We start from the raw sequence: 22,445 nt of genomic DNA on the forward strand, positions 1-22,445 counted from the left end.
AAAATAACAAAACACTTCTCAAGCATTTATTACAGACCTCAAAGGCGGCCAGGCCAGGCGAGCGCCGCGGCGCGGTGCATGACGTAAAGGGGTGGGGAAAACTACACGGACTACCAGCGCGCAGGCGCGGCCGCTGAGCCCAGTGGTCGAGCCCTCCCTTCTAGTAATTTCGCTAACCGTAACGTCATCCCCGTGCGCCGTGACAGTACCTCCCGGAACGCGCGAATCCTTTTGGTGTAAGGAGTGGAAAATGAATTGATCTCTCCTGCCCCACTCTGTTTTTAGTCCTTCACTCCGGCCGCGCCTACACTCTGAGCCATGGAACAGGAGAGGGTGAACAAAGCACCCAAAGCTGGAAGCGGCGCCCGCCAGGCATGACTCGGCGACGCCGCCAGCCGCGTTACCCGGCGTGCCCCGCGCGGCGCCGGCGGAGGGACGTGGGGGGAGGGGTGGGGAGGAGGAAGCGGCGGCGGCTGCGGATGTCGCTGCGACCGAGTGCCGTCTGAACACACGGCGGCTGCCGAGCGCCCGACCTGGGCCTGCGCCGGAGCCCACACCCAGCTCCGCAGCCCCTCGCCCGCCAGGGCGGCACTGCGCCCGTTGCCGCTGAGGCGGCGCGTCCTGCATTCTCTGTTGCCTGGGCCAGCGGGCTGTGGCGTCTCCTGGCTCCCCCTCGCTCGTCTGCTCCCTACTGAGTCACCGCCGCCGCCATGGCCGATAGTGGTGAAAGCGGTGGCCCTCCGAGCTCCCAGGACAGCGCCGCCGCAACCGAAGGCGCGGGCGCCCCCGCGGCCGCTGCCTCTGCGGAGCCTAAGATCATGAAAGTCACCGTGAAGACCCCGAAGGAGAAAGAGGAGTTCGCTGTGCCCGAGAATAGCTCCGTCCAGCAGGTGAGGGCCGCCCTGTGCTCGGGCCCGGGTGGGGGCGGCGGCAGGACGTCCGTCCGCAGCGGGAGGAGACGGCTTTGCAAAAGCCTGGAAGGGGGTCGTCCCCGGAGTTGCTCTCGGCCATTCTCTCGAGGCTCATCCCAAATTAGATCGCGCTCAAGTTCGTGGGTTAGCTCCTTGGGATACCACAGAGGTTTGTGGCGGGGCCGCGCGGCCTGTTTGTGGGACGCGCCGATACCGCTTCCCTCCGCGCCGCCTCCTTGCTCTGGCGTCCACAGACCCTCAGCCTCCTTTCCCAGCTCCCCGCCCCCAGCCGCCTCCCTGCTGCTCCGCACAAAGGACTGGGACCCTCCGCTTAGCTCTGGGCGGGGTGGAGGCTGGGCTGGGGCGAGGGTTCGCTTTAGCCTAGTCTGCGGTTTTGTCTCTTGAATAAAAAATGGGTTGAGGTGGGGGGGGGGGGTGGCGGAGGGCTCTCATTGTTTTGCCTGCCTGCGGGTTAAGGTAGATTTTGCGGTGAGGAGCACGTGCGTGTTGACTGCTGAAATCTTTACCATCCTTAAAATTTTTTTTTTTTAAGATTAACTATGACGTAGAAATTGCTTTTAGCCACATCTTAGGTAATAGTATTGGGCTTACGGGAAAATATGGATGACTTTCATTGATAACTTGCTGTTTTTGGTCTATCATCTCTTAGATGCCAGTCGTTTGGGTAGGTTTTTGTTTGATTTTAGAGGGACGTTATTCAGATACTAGCGGTTGCAGTCGAGTAAAAGAACAAATCTGGAGTTAATGGAGAATATACTAAATAATTTATAATCTAAAATTTGTTAAGGAACACACATTTTATAGTTAATTAGAAACCTTGAAGAATTAAATTGTTTAAGTCTATTGTTGACTACGTCCCAGACTTTTCCATAATTATCGAATTGATTTCTGACGATCCCAAACAATGTGAAGAGTTTATGAGGAAACACAAACCCTGAAATGTACCTCTGTTTCCCCATGGATAGTAAATGATGGGGTTTTGGTTTATATAGTTCCAAAAGGTGGTGTGTTTTGTGAAGCATTAAGTAGATCTTGTAGCATCAAGTGAGAGAAACTTTACTACCTACTAAATCAACTTATTTTTTTGTCTCAATTTTCCTATGAAAATTCTCCTTAACATTTTTATATTTTACAACACCCATGTGTCATTACGTAAAATTAGCATTTTGCTGTATTTGCTCTCACACAATCATTTATTAGTCCATTATATTTTTTTATTTCAAAGTTGCAAATATCAGTTCGTGTTACCCTTAAAAAACACGTAGGCAGTGTTCATATCATTAACCTGAGTTCTTTTTTTTTTTTTGAACTTTTTTCTTTTTAGATAAGTTTGACATGCAATGAAAAATGTACATGGTTACAATTCTTTGAATTTCTACAAAACTCCCGTTTAGAGCTTTATAATTAACTAGAAAGTTAGTTCAGTCGCTCCCCTCCGTCAACCACTGTTAGGATTTTTTTCAGCATGGTTTGATTTTGCTTTCTCTAGAACTTCACATAAGTGGGGTTGTATAGAATGTAAGGCTTTGTTTCACTTAGCATGATGTTTTTGAGATTTATTCTTGTATCAGTAGTTTCTTTTTTATTGCTGTGTTGTTTTCCATTGTATGAATATACCATAATTTATTCATTTTTTTTTTTTGTTGAGGTCTCCTGGGAAGTTTCCAGTTAGTCACTATGAACGTTCTTGTACAAGTCTTTTTTTTTTTTTTTTCCTCTCTCATGTTAAATACTTAGAAGTGGAATGACTGGATCATATGGTAGCTGTATGTTTTACAAGAAACTATGTTTGCATTATTTTATAATCCCACCCTACAGTGCATGGGAGTTCCTGTTTCTCTACATTCCTGCTAACACTTGATAGTGTTATTCTCTTGCTTTAACTATACTAGTGGGTGTGTAGTAGACATTAACTTTTGAAGACTTTCGGTCTTCTTTCTAGGAGTCCTAGTTCAAGTCTCCTGTTTTGATTGTCGTGAGCATTTTACTGTAAAAGATTAGATAAAGATTGAATATTTTATAAATAAAAATTTTCATTTAGGTCAATTTATGATGATATATCAGATATTTTTTTTTCAACTTTTTGTGATGGTAAGATTAGAATTTGAAAATTTTGGGGAGTTTTAATTTTACTCCTGCGTAACCAAAGTAAAATCTTAATAGATAAAATTAAGGCCTTTGCGAAGCAACTTTTTCTGATGACAATTGAATTTTTATTTTAATAAATGCTTTCTGTTGAAGCAGAAAACATGATAAAAATTGTAGCTCACCACTGCACTAAGAACCTGACGACAAGTTGAACTATCTATGGGCTCTGTTAAGGGACGCACATACAGGAAAATATGCAAGCATAAGAAAAGCAGATTTCAGATGATTTGTAAAATTCTACTTGAAGCACAAGAAAAACAATCTGTCGTATTCTAATTATAATCTACTTAAATGATTTGATAGATGTAAATTATTTGCTAAAGATTCAAATTTGTCAATTATTTGCTGAAGATTCAAATTTGTTGTTAAAACATTTAATGACATTGAGAACCCCCTAAAATGTTTAGTAAAAAATTGGGAAATAGTTGATCCTGAAAATTCTTTTATAATGTTGGAAGTAAAGAGGAAAAGCAAGAGACCTACAAAAAGGATAATATCGAAGGCTTAAATTTTCTATCAGGCAGATCTCATTTTCTGTAATTTAAAATCTCTTTCAGTAAGTGTTCCTATGTAATATAATTTCTTTTAATACATTTTACTGAAATAGTTATATGAATATGTTCTGATGGACATTTGGGTTTTTACTTTTTGACGATTATGAATAATGCCTCTGAATACTCATACAAGTTTTTGTGTGGACGTATGTTTTCATAATTTGTATACCTATGACTGGAATTACGGGGTCAAGTGGTAGCTCTATGTTTAACCTTTTGAGGAATTGCCAAACTATTTTCCAAAGCAGCTGTACATTTTCTGTCCCCACCAGCAGTGCATGAGAATTCCAGTTACTCCACATTGCCCACAACACTTGTTATTGTCTGTCTTTGGTTATATCCTTCCTAGTTGCTGTGAAGTGATATCTCACTGTGATTGCTTTGCTTTCTATTACTCAAGCAGCAGTTCTCAATGTGGTTTGGGTGCTTAAGACCCTTTTAGGAGGGCCATGAGATCAAAACCATTTTCATAATAATTCTGAGCTATTTGTGTTTTTTAAATCTAATTCTCAGAAATGTACAACACACTTTTCCAGAAGCTGTAAGATGTAGGATATCACAACAGGTGTGAAAATTCAGATTATTTGGACAGATTTAAACATTGCTCTTCACATTGAAAAAATAATTATTTTTCAAAAGAATGTCATTTATTTGAGTTATTTTAAAATGAGTATTTTAAAAGATTTCTTAGTTTTAATTTCTAATGTAGCTATACCAGTAGCTGTAACCTATATAAACAAAAACTCAATGGGATTTCAAATTTATGAATGACTGGTGTCCTGAGACCAAAAATTGCTGCAGTGGAGTATTAATAGATTAATTAAAAGGCCATGAAACTATAATAGTCTACTGGTCAATCTCTACACTTTTCTGTACCCCTCCTCCCATTCATTCCTGGAATAATCTCTGAAAAATGTGAATCAGGTCTTGCTACCCACTAGGTAAAACTAATGGCTCCCCATTGATCTTAGACTAATGTGGCTTGTGAGGCCCTGTGTGATACGGTTCCAGCCTGATATCTTCTTTCCTCCTTGGTTACTTGGCTCCTGCCTTGCTGACTTTTTAGTTTCTCGACCTGTTATGACTTTTTTTTTTCTTCTGCTATAGGACTTGGGCAGTTTGTTATTGCTACCTGGAATACCTCCCACTCCTTGCCCATTCCATTATCCCTTAAATCTCAGTGCAGAGGTAACTTCCTCAAAGAACTATCCCTGATTGTCCAGACTAGATTGGGATTCCCCTGTTGTATTTTCTCATAGTACTCTGTTTTTGTCATAAGTAATCACTATTTAAATTCTGTATTTATGTGATTATTTGATTAATGCTTATTTATTATGCTAGAGAGGATCTGTAATTGCTCACCGTTGTTACTAGAGCCTAGTACATAGTATGGGCTCAGTAAATATTAACAAATGAATCTACACCGTTATGCACAAAATATGTATTTAATAATAACGCCAATTGTTGAGATTTTGCTGAGTGCAGTATATACATAATTTCGTGGCTTTTTGCCTTCCTTTCAGTATAGTTTTGAACTGCTCTCCCCTTAGTTCACCACTTTCCAAGCACAACTCTTGACTGCCTCAGGACATTCACTCTTGCTTCTGGATACTGGAACATAATTCTTCTAGAACATACTTTCTTCTTTGGGAACCTTCCTGTAAACCATAGAACATAAAATGATTTAAATGACTTCATTTTTCTCAGAGGTGGTTTACAAGTCTAATTTTAAGTGTATAAGAGAGAAGTTAATTCTTTACATGTATGTAGTCAGTGGCGTGCTGGTAAATGTTTCAGTTCCTCAAGAAAAACACCGATTTGTAGTGTTTGCTGATTTCTTTGGTGTAAGTACTCTCACCATGGCAGATTTTAAACTACCAATATTAAACTGGCACACAAAATTCCTGAAAATTTAGCAGTCTGAGCCAGTAGGAGCCATTCCTTTTGGTAGATATTTTAAGGCAGGGGTTAGCAAACACTGCATATTCATGTTTTACTTATGATCGTACATAAGTAAGTGGACATAGCATATTTGTCCCATTTACTTATGCATTATCTACGGCTGCTTTCAGAACAGACCATGTGACCCCAGAGCTGCAAATATTTAGATGTAGCCCTTTATAGAAAGTTTGCTGACCCCTGCCTTTGGCGGTTAGGACTTACTGTTCTAGATCTTGTCACACCATTCTTCAAAAACCCTTCTCATTGGAAAATTTTACTGTGACTTAATTACAGTGCTCTCCAATAGAAATATAATGCAAGCCATATATGTGATTTCAGTTTGCTCATAGCCACTTTAAAAATTTTTAAGTGAGATGAATTTTTTATTGTGGTAAAATACATGTAACATAAAATTTACCATCCTAACCATTTTTAAGTGTACAGTTCATTGACATTTAAATACATTCACGTTGTTATGCAGCCATCACCATCACCACCATCCATCTACAGAACTCTTTTCATCTTGCAAAACTGAAACCCTGTATCTATTAAACAGTAACTCTCTCCTCCCCTGGCAACAACAGTTCTAACGTTCTGTCTCTGTGAATGACTCCTAGGTATCTCATAAAAGTCGAATCATGTGTATTTGTCCTTTTGTAATTGCCTTATTTCACTTAGTATGTGATGTCCTCAGGGTTCATCTATGTTGTATGCATGTGTCAGAATTTCCTTTCTTTTTAAGGCTAAATGATATTCCATTGTATGTATATATTCCATTTTGTTTATACATTTATCTGTTGATGGCCACGTAGGTTGCTTCTACCACTTTGGCTATTGTAAAATTTTAAAAAATATTTTAATCCAGTAATCACTTCAACATATAATTGATATTTAAAAATTAAGATGTTTTGTCTTTTTATACTAATTTCTCAAAATCCCATGTGTATTTTACAGCACATCTCGATTTGGACTAGGCACATTTTAAGTGCTCAGTTGCCACATATGCCAGGACTACTGAATTAACATAGTTAATAGACCATATTTTGCTCCTTACTTATCTCTCCCCTTTTGGTCACTGCATTCCAGCCATTTATATGTTTCTCCCCTCAAATACCACTCACTAGCTCTTTCCCCCTCTGGGCCTTTGCAGATGCTGCTAATGGCAATAACAATAGCTAGTATTTATATTCCAGGCTTATTGAGGCATAATGTATTATCTTTTTTTTTAAATAAAGTTTTACAACTTTATGATGAAAATACTGTTAGTATCCATTTTTTAAAAAATGAAGAAACACATTAATATCAAATTCATACACCTATTAAATAGTGGATTCAAATCCAGACTAACTTTTGAGCTCACACCTAACCACTGCTACAGGCTGCCCTGACTTTTTTCTGGCTGGCTTTTTAGCCTTTAAAGTTATTTAAATGTTTGTTCATTGAAGGGTAATTGAACTCACCAATCTAAATAGGTCAACAATTATTGTCTCTTACCATTTTGTTATTATATGAACTTCATCTCCCCACCTCATACTGTAAGAATTTATAAGGGTAGGAGCTGTTTTGCTGACCTCTTAATTTCATAGTGCCTAGCACTGTATTTGGCACATGCAGAATAATGCAAGTATTTATTGAGTGAATGAACAAATAGTGTTTTAAAGGTTTATTTTACAATATTCTGTACTTATTTTGAAATATTTTAACATTGTGATTTACTGAGAAAAATGCAATATTTATTCTTTGTGTAATTAAGTGTGTAATAGCATTATTTCGGTTTTTCCATGCAAGCAACTTCCAGGATAAAAAAAGAAAACCCATTAAATTAAGGTTGGGAGGTTTTTTTTAGAGACTAAAGGTATTGGGTTAACATACAAAAAGTTCATTATAGGTATGAATAACATATATATCTATGTGGCTCTATTTGGGAAAATATTTTCATTACCAAAATATCTGAACTATGGTTCTTCCAGGTAAACTTATGCCATTATGAATTAGTTTGATGTCCTCTAAGTATGACAGCATAGACCTTTTGGTTTACTGGTTTAGCAGTAAATCTATACAGAATAGATTTACAGAAATCTATACAGATTTCTATTCTTGTGTATAGTTTGGTTTACTGGTTTAGCAGTAAATCTATACAGAATAGATTTACAGAAATCTATGCAGATTTCTATTCTGTGTATAGTTTTTTCCCTGTGGTTTTTGTTAAATATTTTTTAGCCTTTAAAACTCTCTCCAGTGGCTATTACTAATTTTTAGCAATATAGAATGCAAAGAAAAATGTAATACAGCATGCATACTGTTATTTTAAGATTAGAAAATTTGAATAATGTATAAAAATATGAAATAAAAAGTGTGCCCACCCAAATATAATGTAAGTTTATCTATGATTTTTTCTAGAAAAATGTCTGTCTCTATACTTGTATATAGTTTTCTATTTGTTCCTGTTAAGCGGATGGGATCATTACCCACACTTTTCTTTACCTTGCTTTCATTTTCCTTATATCTTTGTGGTCTTTCCATATTGGCATATGTAGAACTAACTTCTTCCACTATTGTTTATTGACTATGTATATATTTTTTAATATTTCAAGAAAGGGGGAAAAGCATGCTGGCATAATAGTTAAGTATTGAAATGTGTCACTTTGGAGAGAATGTGAACCTTGGAATTTGAGAGATCTGACTTTGGGGCCAGGTGCTTTACTCTAAACACTGAGCCTACTGGCAACATTTTTAACTGATGTATCTGCTTCATTAGATTATTGTCTGTGAATTGCCTCTGTCTAAAGCAGCTCTGAGAATTTTTAAGATTGTTAATTCAGTTTTTTTCCATGTCAATACTACTTGGCTTCTAATATTTTCTTAATGTATTCAATAAAAGTGTAGAAGATAAAATATAGTTGTAAAGTTCAGATGTTAGAGAAAATTATTAGAAATTTTGAAGTTATAAACTATTTCCCTCTACACTTTTTTAGGATGCAGAATAGACATTTAAGGATACCTGAGATATGAGCAGAATTTTTGGCCCTCCTACAAAAACATGACATTGTTTAAATTGATCATATTTCGATTAACCTTTGCTAAAATACAGCTTATTCAGAAAAGTAAACCATATCTACTTGATAAAGTATAATTAAAATTAAGATTTATTCACTTTTGTTTCAACTCGAGTGGCTAGCAGCTGTGTTTAGAGCTGTTAGTTTCTTGGGTTTTCCTAGTTTCAGGCTTTGGATAATTTACTCAGAATAAATCAGTTTTACTTTAGCCTTCTATTTGGGAGTAGCTCAATATGTAAGTTTAAAATTGAAGATTTATAAGAACTAAATTAAAATTGGTAGTCATATCATACAATTTTTCTTTATACAGTACTAATAGAGCTATATCCTATCACCATCTTTAATATAATGCTTTCCAGTTTTCACCATTAAGAGCTATAAACTCCAGCTTGAATTTGCATTAGGCACTCTTCAGAACCAAGTATCAGTGATAATTTCCAACAGTGCTATAATTCTGTGAGAGAAGGGGATTTCTTACAGGTCTGTCAGGACTTTGGTTTGTCTATAAGTTTCCTGGACCCAAATCCAACGTATTGGGGTGGAGTTTCTCACAATACCAAGCAGACATTGCTTCAGATATACTTTCTCTTAAGGCTCCTCCCTTTTCTCTATTATTTTATCTCATGCATTATATTATTTCCTCCCTTAATATTTAAGCATGTCTTTCTAAAAGACAAGACTTTTTTTTATATAAAAAACTACATTATCTTGCTTTACAGATTAATAATTTCTTAATTCAACAGTTGAGAATTTCCCCAGTCTCAAAATGATTTTTTTTTAGCATGATACGGTTTATTATTATATATTCTTTAAAAAATACTTACTTTTTTAGAGCAGTTTTAGATTCACAGCAGTTTGAGGGGAAGTAGAGTTCCCATTCCTTCAGCTTTTCTCCACCATCAACTACCCACCCTATATCCCGCCCTAGAACGGTACATTTGTTGCAGTTGATGGACCTATGTTGATACATCATCATTTCACAAAATCCAGTCATCCCTCCTTCCCTAACCCTTGGCAATCACTGATCATTTTACTGTACATAGTTTTGCTTTTTCTAGAATGCCGTGCAGTTGGAAACATACAGTAGGTAGCCTTTTCAGGTTGGCTTCTTTGACTTAGTAATACACATTTAAGATTCTTCCATGTCTTTTCATGGTTTGATAACATTTCTTTTTAGCACTAAATAATATTCCACTGTCTGAATATGCCATCCATTCAGTTACTAAGAAACATCTCAGTTGCTTCCAAGTTTGGACAATTAATGAATAAAATGGCTATAATCTCTGTTCAGGTTTCTTTGCGGACATAAAATTTTAATTCTTATGGGTAAATAATAACAAGGAGTGTAGTTGCTTATCAGATGGGAAGAATATGTTTAGTTTTGTAATAAACTGTCAAAATATCTTCCCAAAGTTGCCATACCATTTTGCATTCCCATCAACAACGAATGAAAGCTCCTGTTGCTCCACATCCTTGCCAGCATTTGGTGTTGTGCATATTTTATTTTATTATTTTTTTTTATTGTGCATATTTTAAATTGGCTATTCTAATAGGTGTATAGTGGTACCTCATTTTAATTAGCAGTCCCCTAGTGGCATATGAGGTAGAGCATTTTGTACTCCACATATGCTTAATCTGCCATCTGCATATCTTTTTTGGTGAGTTGTCAAAATTTTTTGCTCATTTTTAAATCGGGTTGTTCAGTGTCTTATTGTTGAGTTTTAATGAGTTCTTTGTACATTTTGGATAGCAGTCCTTTATCAGATGTATCTTATAAATTTATTTTCTTCCATTCTACCTTGTCTTCTCATTCTCTTGAAAGATTTTTTAAGTGGGATGCAAATGAGGTTAATACATTGAAAAGAATTGATAAATTTCTTGTTTCTTTTTTCTTCTTTTAAATTAAGTATCCCTAACCACCACCCCATCCCCCCTTGGTGCATTGGCTAGGACTTGAAGTATGGTGTTAAATAGAGTGGCGAGAGTAAACATCCCTGCTTTTGTTCCTGAGGAAAAGCATTCAGTGTTCGCCATTAAGTTTGATATTTACAGTAGATATTTTGTGGATGCACTTTCTCAAGTCTAAGTAGTTCCCTTTTATTCCTAATTTACTTAGAATTTTGTCATGAATGAATGTTTATTATTTATTGATAAAAGTGGCTTTTCTGTTATCTGTTAATATAAATGAATTACATTGATTAATTTTCAGTGGTGACTTAGCTTCACACTCTCAGGATAAAGCCCACTTGGTCATTAAGACTTATTCTTGTTTCTATACTTATGGATTTGATTTACTAGTATTTGGAGTATTTCAGCATCTCTGTTCATGAAGGGCGTTGGTCAGTAGTTTTCTTGTACTTCATATCAGGGTAATATTGGCCTCATGAAATGAATTGAGAAGTGTTCCCTCTTCTTTCAGAAGAGATTGAATAATTTCTCATAGCTTCAATCTTTCAAGGAATTATCCATTTCACTCAAAGTTGTCTAATATTTGTGTTAGTTTCCCTTATCCTTTTCATGTTTATGAGGTCTGTAGTCATTCCCTTCTGTTCCTGATAGTAATCAATGTCTTCTGTGTTTTTTCTTGGTCAAACTAGGTGGCAGTTTATCAGTTTTACTGATATTTTAAAAGATTTTTTTGTGTGTTTTTCTGTTTTTATTCTGTTGACTTGTGCTTATTTTTAATTCCTTGTTTGGGTTTCATTTGTTCTTTTTCTAGTTTCTAAAGACTAAAACTTAGATTACTGATTTTCGACCTTCCTTCTTAAATATAAATAAACCTTTAATGCCATGAATTTCCCTAGGCATTGTTTTAGCTTCATCTCTCAAATTTTGAATATTGTAGCTTTGTTTTCGTTCATTTGAATATATTTTTTGATTTCTCCCCAAGATGTCCCCTTTGACTCATTATTTATTTAGAAGTACTTGTTTAACTTGGGGATTTTTGAGTTAACTTTTGTTACTGATTTCTAGCTTAATTCCATTATTGCTAGAGAATATACTTATCTGACTTCAGTTATTTCAAGTTTCGAAGGTTTGCTTTATGACCCAGTTTATGGTCTGTTTTAGTGAGTGTTCCACTTGTACTTGAAAAAGTTTCATTTCTTCTACAGGTTTCACTTGGCTTTTTTCCTCCTTAGTAATTTATTTGTTGAGGACACTTTTCTTCTTTTGTATTTTGTTCTTGTACCCTTTTGATATCACTTCTGTTCCTTTATCACCTACATTTAAAAAAATTGTTGTTAGACCTAGAGCAGGCCTTAGACCTAAAGGTTCTAAGTTTTAGTGTGTATCAGAATCACTCAGGGAAGTTTATTAAACCATAGATTGCTGGCCCCCATCACTAGAGTGTCTGATTTGGTTGATCCGGGGTAGGGCCTGAGAATTTGCATTTCTACCACGTTAACCTAGTAATGGTGAATGTCGCTCATCTGGAGACAGCATTTTGAGAAGTACAGCTTTCTCAATCTCGCCTTGACATTTTGAGTTGGATAATTCTTCATTGTTGGGGCTGTCACATGCATTGTAGGATGTTTAGCAGCATTTTTGGTCTGCCTAGCAGATGCCAGTGGTACTCACCCCTATCGTGACAATCAGAAATGTCTTTTAGACATTGGCAAAGACTCCCTGGGGTGGATGGAGGCGCCCACCCCTGTTGGGAACCACTGCTCTAGGGTGACTGATTGGGGAAAGCTCTTAAACATCCCATATCTTTTTCTTTTAGGCTGGTTATATTCTTCTTGGGACACTGTATATTATAATCTTCTACCTAGATGTTGAAAGCCCAGCTGCCAGAATTCTGTTTGATTGGTATGGTGTGAAGCAGGGGAAAGGCTCAGCATCTAGTAGGTCTGTGTTTATTTAATTTTCTGTTTTTAGTATTTTCTCCTTCTTTCAATGTGCTTGGTGTGTTCTTTAGTAAGATCTCCTGTTCCCTTTTCAGAGAGGAAAAAAAGGCCCGTAGTTGTTTGTTGGGTTTGTAGAGAATCAGTTGGTTGTTTAGTGTCCAGTGAGGATGTGTTTCCTTCTTAGACTTTCAAATAATCCTCCTTAGGCACTTCTCATCCCCTTACCAGTATTGAGTCTTACAGGAATTTTGCAGATTCTGGGGATCGAATTAGCTTTTAGCTTTCTGCATTGCCAGTTTAGGATTCAGTTCTCTTGGGTCTGCTAAATTGATTGACCATGTGTCCATCTCATGTCCAGCTTCAAAGTTTTGTTCCAGTTGAGACTAAAAGGTCTCAATTTGTCCTGTTGTCTGAGTTTAGCCTTAAAACATTTCTTTTTGCAAATCATGTCAGTAATAGACTTGTATCAAGAACGTTAGATAAGGAATTTTTACAACTCAGTAATGAAAATAAATAACCCAAATGAAAAATGGGGAAAAAGATCTGAACAAACAACAGTTCCCCGAAGAAGAAATACACATAAGCACATGAAAAGATGTTCAACATCATTAACTGTTGGGGGACTGTAAATCAAAACCATTTCACACTCACTAGAATGGCAATAATGTCAGATGATAACAAGTATTGATGAGTATGTGGAGAGATTGAATTTAATATGCTGCTGGTGGCGCTGTACAATGGTACAGCCACTTAGAATAACACTGGTGGTTCTTGAACCTGTTAAACCAAGAGTTAACATATGATCCAACAGTTCCACATCTGCATATATACCTGAGAGAAATGAAAACATATGTCCACATAAAAACTTGTACAGGAATGTTTATAGCAGTATTATTCACAGTAGCCCAAAGATGGAAACAACCCAGATGTCTGCTTGTCAATGGATGAATGCATAAACACAATATTGTGTATATCCACACAATGGATTATTTAACCATAAGAAGGAATGATGTCTTGATACTACAACATGGATGAACATTGAAGACATTATGCTGAGTGTTATGTTATATGACATATGAGGGATATCAAGGATTCTGGAAAGGATTTTTTAGTTTAATGTTAAGAAACACATCTAGATTACTCTCATTTTACACATGAACTAGACTAGTCAATTTGGGTAGATCAGACCTAGGTTTGAATCCTACCAGCAGTTTATTAGTTGTGTCACTGTGAGAGAAGAGGGACATATTGAACTTCTTTGTTTCAGTATCAGAAATAGGATTAAAAACCATCTTCTTCATGTTATTGAGGATTAAGAGAGTTGGCATAGTAGTAGGTAGTATTTATTGACCACCATTTGTGTGCCTGATGCTTGCATTTTATGTACATTCTCATTTAAACTTTACAAAACTGTGTGTTCTCATTATATTATTAATACTTCTAATAGCTACCAAAGGGAGAAATGAGATGTCAGATAATAGAATGGTTAAATTATGATTGATGTGTTTCTCTATATGGAATGTTATGCAAATGGTGTTCTGGGAAGATTTATTTAGTTACTTGGATGTTGCTTATCTTAGATACAGGGGGTTATCTATCATAATTTCAGATAAAGGAAGAAAAGTTGAGTTGGAAAAGCTTCAAAATATTTACTGCAGTAATATTATCTTTATGATTTTTTGCATTATCTTTATGATTTTTTATAACAAAACAGTTACTTACATTGACTGTTGTAACTCGATTACGGAAAACTTTATTCATACACAAAGGTAAAGTGTAATGAACTTTCGTACATCTCATTTTCAGCAATGATTGACATGTGGCCTATCTTGTTTTATGTTCCCCTATACATCCCCTTCCCCACTCCCACAGATTTTATAAAATCTCAGATATCATTTAATATGTCTTTCTACTTACTGTGACTCTCACTTCTATAATGCATGTATAAAATGGTTTAAGATGTGATTCTTTTCTGAATTTGGACTGATCCCCTAAGGTAGTCTATTAATGTAGATTCTTTGGCCCGCCCTGAGGTTTCCTGATTTGGACAGTGGGAGTAAAGGCTAAGCATATAGGTGATTTTTGATAAAGGTTTGAGAAACACTTGAAACACTTAGCATAGAGTAAGTAAGCTTCTCCTGATAGTATGATGTTCTTTTGTTTTGTCTGGTTTCGCATGTTATTCTCTTATGCTTTTCTTCAGGTTTCCCTGGCTGCTTCCTAATCTATCTTTAGTTTTTACTGGAAAACTTTCTCAAACTACCCTTTGTGGTTTACTGATTGACTCTTTCATTGGCTTGTTCTCCTTCTGGGAAAGATTTTTGTTTCATGTTTTTGCATCTTCCTAATCCTACTTGCTGATAAATGTTGAATGAAAGAAGTGAGGAAGAAAATCAATATAATAGGCCAAGAATACATATTCAGCTGTATGCTGTATATTTATAGGCTAATGTGTATATACATATGTGTGTGTGTACATACATATATACACGCATTCAATTAGAAAGGAACAGGACTGGAAATAGAAATCTGAGATTTGGTTATTGTAAATTTGGTAGGAGCTAGATGTGCCTTGAACTACATTTAGTACCATTGATGCAAAGAAATAAATTGTTAGACGTAAGCAGAAGATTGAATATAGGATTTGTGTACCTATAATAAAAACTTTGCTGTTGAAGATGAAGTGGTGATACTTCCCACTAAGATCAAGATACTGACACAGAAAAGATGCATCTTTGTATCTTGCATCGTTTGAATTGTTGCAATATCTATAGCTTCTTTGAGATATCTATTTTAGAAATTAGATTAGATGGTGCTATGCAAACTCCTGTAATACATATGTATTTTATTTTTATCTAATTTAGTTCAAAGAAGAAATTTCTAAACGCTTCAAATCACATACCGACCAACTTGTGTTGATATTTGCTGGAAAAATTTTAAAAGATCAAGATACTTTGAGTCAGCATGGAATTCATGATGGACTTACTGTTCACCTTGTTATTAAAACGCAAAACAGGTATGTTTTTAGAAGACATATCGCTTTAAACCACAAGTAAGTGATTATATTTCTCTTTAAAAATAAAAATCTTTGCTTTTAAAGGCTTTCTCTGCCATTAATATTTAAATGGATTAAAAATCATTTGTTGCTATTGTAACAAATATTTTTAAAATGCCAATGTAATTCAGTAATACTAATAGTTATACATTCCTATTTTAGAAGGTTCATCAGTATTGTTATTAGATCTAAATTTTTTGAATTACAGAACAAGCAAGTTAATATGTTTTTAGGTATGCCTATTGTTTTAGGGAGATTTTTGGTAAAAGGTCAGGAGTAACTTATCTGTCTCTTTGGCAGACCACAAATCTATAACCATATTTTAATAAGTTAAGACACCACCAGTTTTTAAAAGGCACTTTTATTTTGTATATTATTAAGAATAAATAACTCCCAATTAAGTAGACATATTTTCTTTTCACTTAAAATTTTTATTTTTATACTTAGTGGAAGAATTCCTTTAGAGTTTTTCGAATATGTTGGTATATAACTCTTGTGCAGACATAACAAGAAAATAAATGAAATAAATTGGTTAAGGTCTTCCTGTCACTTTAACTTTGAGTCTGAGTCTTTTGAATCACCTTTTGACATAAGTTATCTGTGTCCATATTTTTCCATATGGGATAAAACTGTACTCTTAATGCAGTTGGTTGTGCAGCATTTCTTAAAAGAATGCTGTAGTATTTTCTCAAGCCATTGAATGGTACTCTTTCTGCAAATTTTTATACTGGTTTTCCCCAATAGCAGATATTTGCTTCACAAGTATAAAATTCATTCTTCCTATTTCTGCTTCTTTTTTATATACACAATAACTTCATTTTAGTACCAATAGATTATGTAGTCTTTCTGGATACACTTCATATGGTAAGCACTGAGTTACTCAGTTGACGTTATATAGACTACAACTAATGCCTGGTTGTCAGCAGTTGTAAGACATCCTGATTTTAGATATGTTAAAATGAAAAAAATTTACATCTTAGAGTCAGCGAAAGAAGCAGTAAGTGAGATTCAAAACTCTTAACTGGTATCAGGTAGGAGAGGTTTCCAATAAAATTTTTTACTTAGTATTAAGTAATAACCAGTAATTACTTGTATTGATTTCTCAGCCTTCTTTTGGTGAACTCTCTTTTTATATCTTACTTTTAACAATTTCAAGAGTCTGAGTAAAACTGCCTCCAACCCTCAAGAACTTAGAAGGCGGTAGATAAAAAATTGCTTTATATAGTTAAGGTTTTGGGTGTGATGGGTCATTGATTCCCTTCTGTGAGTGACCGCACTCTCTCTCACATAATCAGTATGATTAAATAAAATATTTATGTACATTATATATACATGAGGTGGGACAGTTGAAGTATAGTTTTGTTTTTGTAAGATTTTACTATATTTATATTTGTGTTCCTAATACTTAGTTATCTCAGGGTATTTGTGATAATTTTAGTTGGTCTGAAAGCTTATGCTTTATTTCTGGGTATCAGAATTTCATAGATCCTTTTAAAAATAAGCCCACTTCTTACACCACGATTTAATTATTTCCCATAGGCCTCAGGATCATTCAGCCCAGCAAACAAATACCAGTGGAAGCAATGTTACTGCATCTTCAGCTCCTAATGGTAACTCCACATCTGGTTCTGCCGCTAGCAACCCTTTTGGCTTAGGTAAGTGTCTAGTTATTTTTATAGGGATTGAAGAAAAATTTCCTTTCTCTTTGTGTAATTTTGATAAAATGACAGTTAAACATTAAGTCATTTTAACAACAAACTTTTATGGCTTACTTCTATAATTGTAGGTATTAACAAAATTTTTGGGAATACAGATGTGTTTGGTTAGCTTACATAAACATTTGTTAAATGGTCAAAATGACATATTTCTTTTTAATAGTGAATATGTGTGTGTGTGTAATCTAACCATCACACAATCGAATCCAAGGAAGATAGCTAATTGTTGATCATAAGCTAAGACCCTTAATATAATTTTCTCACTTGTAAATTGAAGGGATTAAACTACAATAGTGATTCTCTAATTGTGCTGCACACATAAAAAAGGGTGGGGCCCGGGAGCAAGCCCACTGGTGAAAGATTTCCTGCACCAGGCAAAACCACTTTTTTCTTACATCAGTTTTATATACTGAGGTTCTGTGGAAGGTTTTGTTGGGGAAAATGGTACTTTAATGCTAACAAAGGTCGAACTAGGTAGATACATGGCTTAATGCTTCTTTCAGTTTTTAAACTTGACAAGTATAATGCTGCTTTCAGTTCTTAAGTTGACAAGTATAGTACCTTGAAATGACACTTTTTTATACATACAATTTTCATATATCAAGGATCATACTTTTTATCACTTTTAGAAAAAGCTTTACTAACTTAGATCTGTGCCAAGTATGGCACATAAAGGACATGGCATGAACTCACATTTCCTTTGTAAAAAATGTTTGCTGCTTTTTTAAAAATGATTTTGGATTATATGTGTCTCTTTTGGTTTAGGAAGATAAGTTTTAGATGGCAAAATTATTAGCATGAACAATATGAAGAGATTAGGATGAAATTGTGTAGTGTTCAGACCCAAGTAAGATATTGTCGAGGTATAAATCTCCTCACTTCCTCATTTTATAGGCAGAGAAATTAAAACCTAGTGAGGCTTTTAGTTAATCTGTCTGAGGTCATATAGCTCCCTAATCCCTTAATCTTTAGCCTCATTCCCATCCCCTCCTATCAGTTACTCCATTTACTCTATATATTCAGGTTATCGTTTTGCTGCCTTCTCATATTAAGGTCTATCCCATGTGTAAAAGCCACAGAATCTTTCATTTGCTTCCCTTTTCAGCTACCTGGAAAAGACATTCTCTGTATTTTCCTTTCACTAAGTTTGTTCTGCCCTAATTTTTGTTCCATCACTTAACTGAAAATTCCCTAGATAAGGTGACCTTTGACCTCCTAGTTTGCCACATTTAGCAGACACTTCTTAGATTTTGAATTAATTTTTCTTAATACGTACCAGTCTCCTTCAAATTTTCTTCCTTTAACTCCTGATACTGTTTTTTTTTTTTTTTTTCTGGTTAATTTTCTGACCCTTTTTTTCCCTGTCTCATTTATAGGTCTCTTTTCTTTCTTACGTATGCTGGTATTGTTCCCCACAGTTCTGCATTGTCTTTTCTTCCCCTCTTTTACTCTATTTTTCATGAGTGACCTTATCCCTATTGTGTATCCTAGTTACTCTCAAATCCATACCTCAACCCACGTCACTTCTGAATGCCATGCCTTGTTTTCAGCTCTCTTCAATATTACCTGATGTTTTCTAAGTACTATATTATGTGTCTCCTCAGAAAGCAGATACTCATCAGCTTGCCCCTCAGACCACTACCTGTTCCTCACCAAATTTCTTTTTCTCCCACCCCATTCCTATTCCCTTGATGCAGGTCCTCACTTTTTTAAATCTGTAGTGTGTGTTCTGGGTCATTTCCATACTACTGTTAGAATAAGAACATCTTGAGTGACTATTCTGCTTAAAGTCTTGTAAGACTGTGATTTTAGCCATTGTCTACCTCTCCCTCCTCATTTCTTACTACATCTCAGGAGCTACATTAGTCAGGATAGGCTATCTTGTGATAATGGATAAACTCAAACTCAGTGACTCATTACCACAGAGCTTAATTTCTTGCCCTAAAGCTTTTCTTCATACTACATCCTTTTCACAGGCCCCTGTCTACATAGTGTTCAAAGACACAAGCTAACAGAATTCTGCTGTCTTGTAGCTGTGTTACTTGGAACATGGCAAGAGATACAGCTAAGTCTCAAGCTGGACCTTCTATGGTTTGGCCAGAAGTGACACCTATCATTTCTTCCAGTCCTTTGGTCATAACTAGTCACATGGGCCTGTCTAAATCCAAAAGAAATTTAAGGCTAAACATGGAATGTTGGGGAGCACTGCTACCTGCCATTCCAGTCATACTTAATTTTTTACAGTTTGAAGAATACATCTATACTTATATTTATCTCTATATTTTTTATATGTTTGTTGTTTTGTTGTGCCTAGTATTAAATCTTCTCCCACAATCCCTACTTCTCCTTGCCAGCTTATTCTCCAGACTCATTAAATGTCATCTTTAGGGAAAGCAGCCATCCCACTTAGGTACTACTCTATTACCATAATATCCTGCGACTATCTTGTTGAAGTACTTATTCTGCATTTGTTTTTCTTGTCTTTCTACTGCTTTTGAGTTCTGAGGGTGTAGTTCTTGTATCTTGTTACCTTATTCCCAACATGTCTCTGTCATATATAAAAAGTGCATTGGGTTGGTTATGTAATTTTATGAAGTAAATGTTTTAAGATAAACACTTAATCATCCTCTTGGATCTTTGAAGTTTCTCCATGATTTCATTCCATTGTAATGTCCTGGCTTTTTCTCTCCTTGATTGGTAGCAGCTCTGCTTTAAGCAGAGTTTATAGGTGGATTGCTAAACTTAAACTATCCGTCTGCAAAGACATTGTTAGAAGTATAAGCCAGTGCATATTTTTCATTTCTTTCTTCCTTTAGCTGGTATATTCTGGGGGTATTTCTCTGGCACCAACTAATTTTTCAGCACTACTTGGGTGTCCAGTAGTTCAGTTCTGATACTACCTGCCTGGAGTTAGTGTCAGATCCCATAATTTAAAGAGCTCAGTTCCCAAGACTGCCCCCCACTTCAGATAACAGTCCAAGTCCCAGGCTGCCCTGCTTCTGACCAGTAGGCTATAAATTGAGGGTTTCCCCAACCCCCTCCCCAGGTTTGATAATTTGTTAGAATGGCTCACAAAACTCAGGAATACACTTATGTTTACCAGTTTATTATAAAACTTAGAATTAGTCAAATGGAGAGAAGCATAGAGCAAGATGGGTGGGGAGAGTGCAGAGCTTCCATGCCGTCTCTGGACATGTCACCCTCATAGCATCTAGATGTGTTCATCGACGCAGAAGCTCTCTAAATCTCATTGCTCAAGAGATTTTATAGAGCTCAATTCTAGTCCCTTCTCTTCTCCTTGGAGATTGGTAGTGATAGGAGGGACCAACATCATATATGAGGTCCATATACAAAACATCAGTAATGTGGCACATGGCTATATATTTTTGTATTATACCACACGTAAGAAATATGTATTTGGTGGGTTTATTAAACCTAAATATTAGAGTGAATATTGGCTAATTTTTGGCTTAATTTCAATTATAGAAATTATACATGTATTTATATAAGTAATAGGAATTCTATTTTTGCTTTAAAACAGTTTTCTATAATGGACTATTGATTCACTTAATATTTTTGCATCTTTACATTTTATCACATACATGTTAATGATAAAATTTTTGACTTTTATTTATGTCTTTTTCCCCTTTATTGTCTTAGGTGGCCTTGGAGGACTTGCAGGTCTGAGTAGCTTGGGTTTGAATACTACCAACTTCTCTGAACTGCAAAGCCAGATGCAGCGGCAACTTATGTCTAATCCTGAAATGATGGTCCAGATCATGGAGAATCCTTTTGTCCAGAGCATGCTTTCAAATCCTGACCTGATGAGACAGTTAATTATGGCCAATCCACAAATGCAGCAGTTGATACAGAGAAATCCAGAAATTAGTCATATGCTGAATAATCCAGATATTATGAGACAAGTATGTGGAATGTTCTTCCAGTTTATTAAGCTAAAAAATTATATATTATTCAATTTTTTTTTTTTAATTCCAAAAGAACTTGTTTATACGTATGACTGTGCTGAAAAAGGAAATCCTAATTTTTGTTCAGGAAGACTCAACAAAGTACTAATTTGGACTATTTGAACTTTGAATTTTCTGCTGTATTTTGAAGATCTTTTTAAACAGTTATTTTGTAGATTTAAGAAATAGCCCCGTTCAGGAGACTGGCATTCACTTATAAAAAAGTGCTTCTTTATTGTTATTATTTAAATGTTAGCTTGCTTTTTGAGATAAAATCCAATAGCAATTATTTAAAATAATTTTCTGATTTAAATATTGAAGACTGATAATTCATAGAATTAGAGGACTTTATAAACTTAACTGTGGAAGTTAATAGCCTAAGCAATTTATGTGTATTTCAGTGCCCCCCTTTTTTTAATTGGCCCCCACCCCCTTTTTTTTTTTTAACGGAAATCTTTCCCCTAGACATTGGAACTTGCCAGGAATCCCGCAATGATGCAGGAAATGATGAGAAACCAGGACCGTGCCTTGAGCAACCTGGAAAGCATCCCAGGGGGATACAATGCTTTACGGCGCATGTACACAGATATTCAGGAACCGATGCTGAGTGCTGCACAAGAACAGGTGATAACTCTAGCTCCAAAACTCAGGCTAAGGGATAGCTCCTGTTTTAACACAAATATGTGTGTGTTTGAGGGCTACCTTTATATGCATAATGAGGTTTTCATTAAAGAAAGTTTCATATCCGTTACTTAAAAGCTTATTTTTATGATCTTTGTGTCTTTTATTACAGTTTGGTGGTAATCCATTTGCCTCCTTAGTGAGCAATACATCCTCGGGTGAAGGTAGTCAGCCTTCCCGTACAGAAAATAGAGACCCATTACCCAATCCGTGGGCTCCACAGGCTTCCCAGAGTTCATCATCTTCTAGCGGTACCACCAATGCTGTGGGGGGCACTGGTGGTGGTGCAGCCAGCGGAACTGCTGGGCAGAGTTCTACTACACCAAGTTTGGGGCCTGGAGTAGGAGGTATGTTTATACAACTCACACATTTCTTTGTTGTTCTCACTTATTTGAATAACAAAACCTTTTCTTAACGCTGTTATTTGTGCTTTTTTTTTTATGACAGGTAGCTTTTATGAAGTACTTTTTCATGTTGTAAGGTTTTTTTTTTTAAAGAAAGCTTTAACTATTTAGTGATTAGTAATAATTGGTTGTATGCATTATAGTAG

General features: G+C 35.9%; 1 protein-coding gene across 2 annotated transcripts in view; it reads left to right on the top strand.

Annotated features, from left to right (window-relative positions):
* The first annotated feature begins 457 nt into the window (after positions 1–457).
* The window catches only part of UBQLN1 (ubiquilin 1), a 35,376-nt gene continuing 13,388 nt past the window's right edge, over positions 458–22,445 (top strand). For both annotated transcript variants that reach the window (XM_016130347.2, XM_016130348.2), the window contains exons 1-6: positions 458–890; positions 15,344–15,495; positions 17,074–17,189; positions 20,910–21,172; positions 21,680–21,838; positions 22,008–22,242. In XM_016130347.2, coding sequence (XP_015985833.1) covers positions 711–890; positions 15,344–15,495; positions 17,074–17,189; positions 20,910–21,172; positions 21,680–21,838; positions 22,008–22,242 — 1,105 coding nt within the window. In that variant the 5' untranslated portion in view covers positions 458–710. The remainder of the gene's footprint in view (positions 891–15,343; positions 15,496–17,073; positions 17,190–20,909; positions 21,173–21,679; positions 21,839–22,007; positions 22,243–22,445) is intronic.

The sequence above is a fragment of the Rousettus aegyptiacus genome, unplaced genomic scaffold (genome assembly GCF_014176215.1).
Source record: "Rousettus aegyptiacus isolate mRouAeg1 unplaced genomic scaffold, mRouAeg1.p scaffold_m13_p_3, whole genome shotgun sequence".
In the NCBI taxonomy this organism is placed as follows: domain Eukaryota; kingdom Metazoa; phylum Chordata; class Mammalia; order Chiroptera; family Pteropodidae; genus Rousettus; species Rousettus aegyptiacus.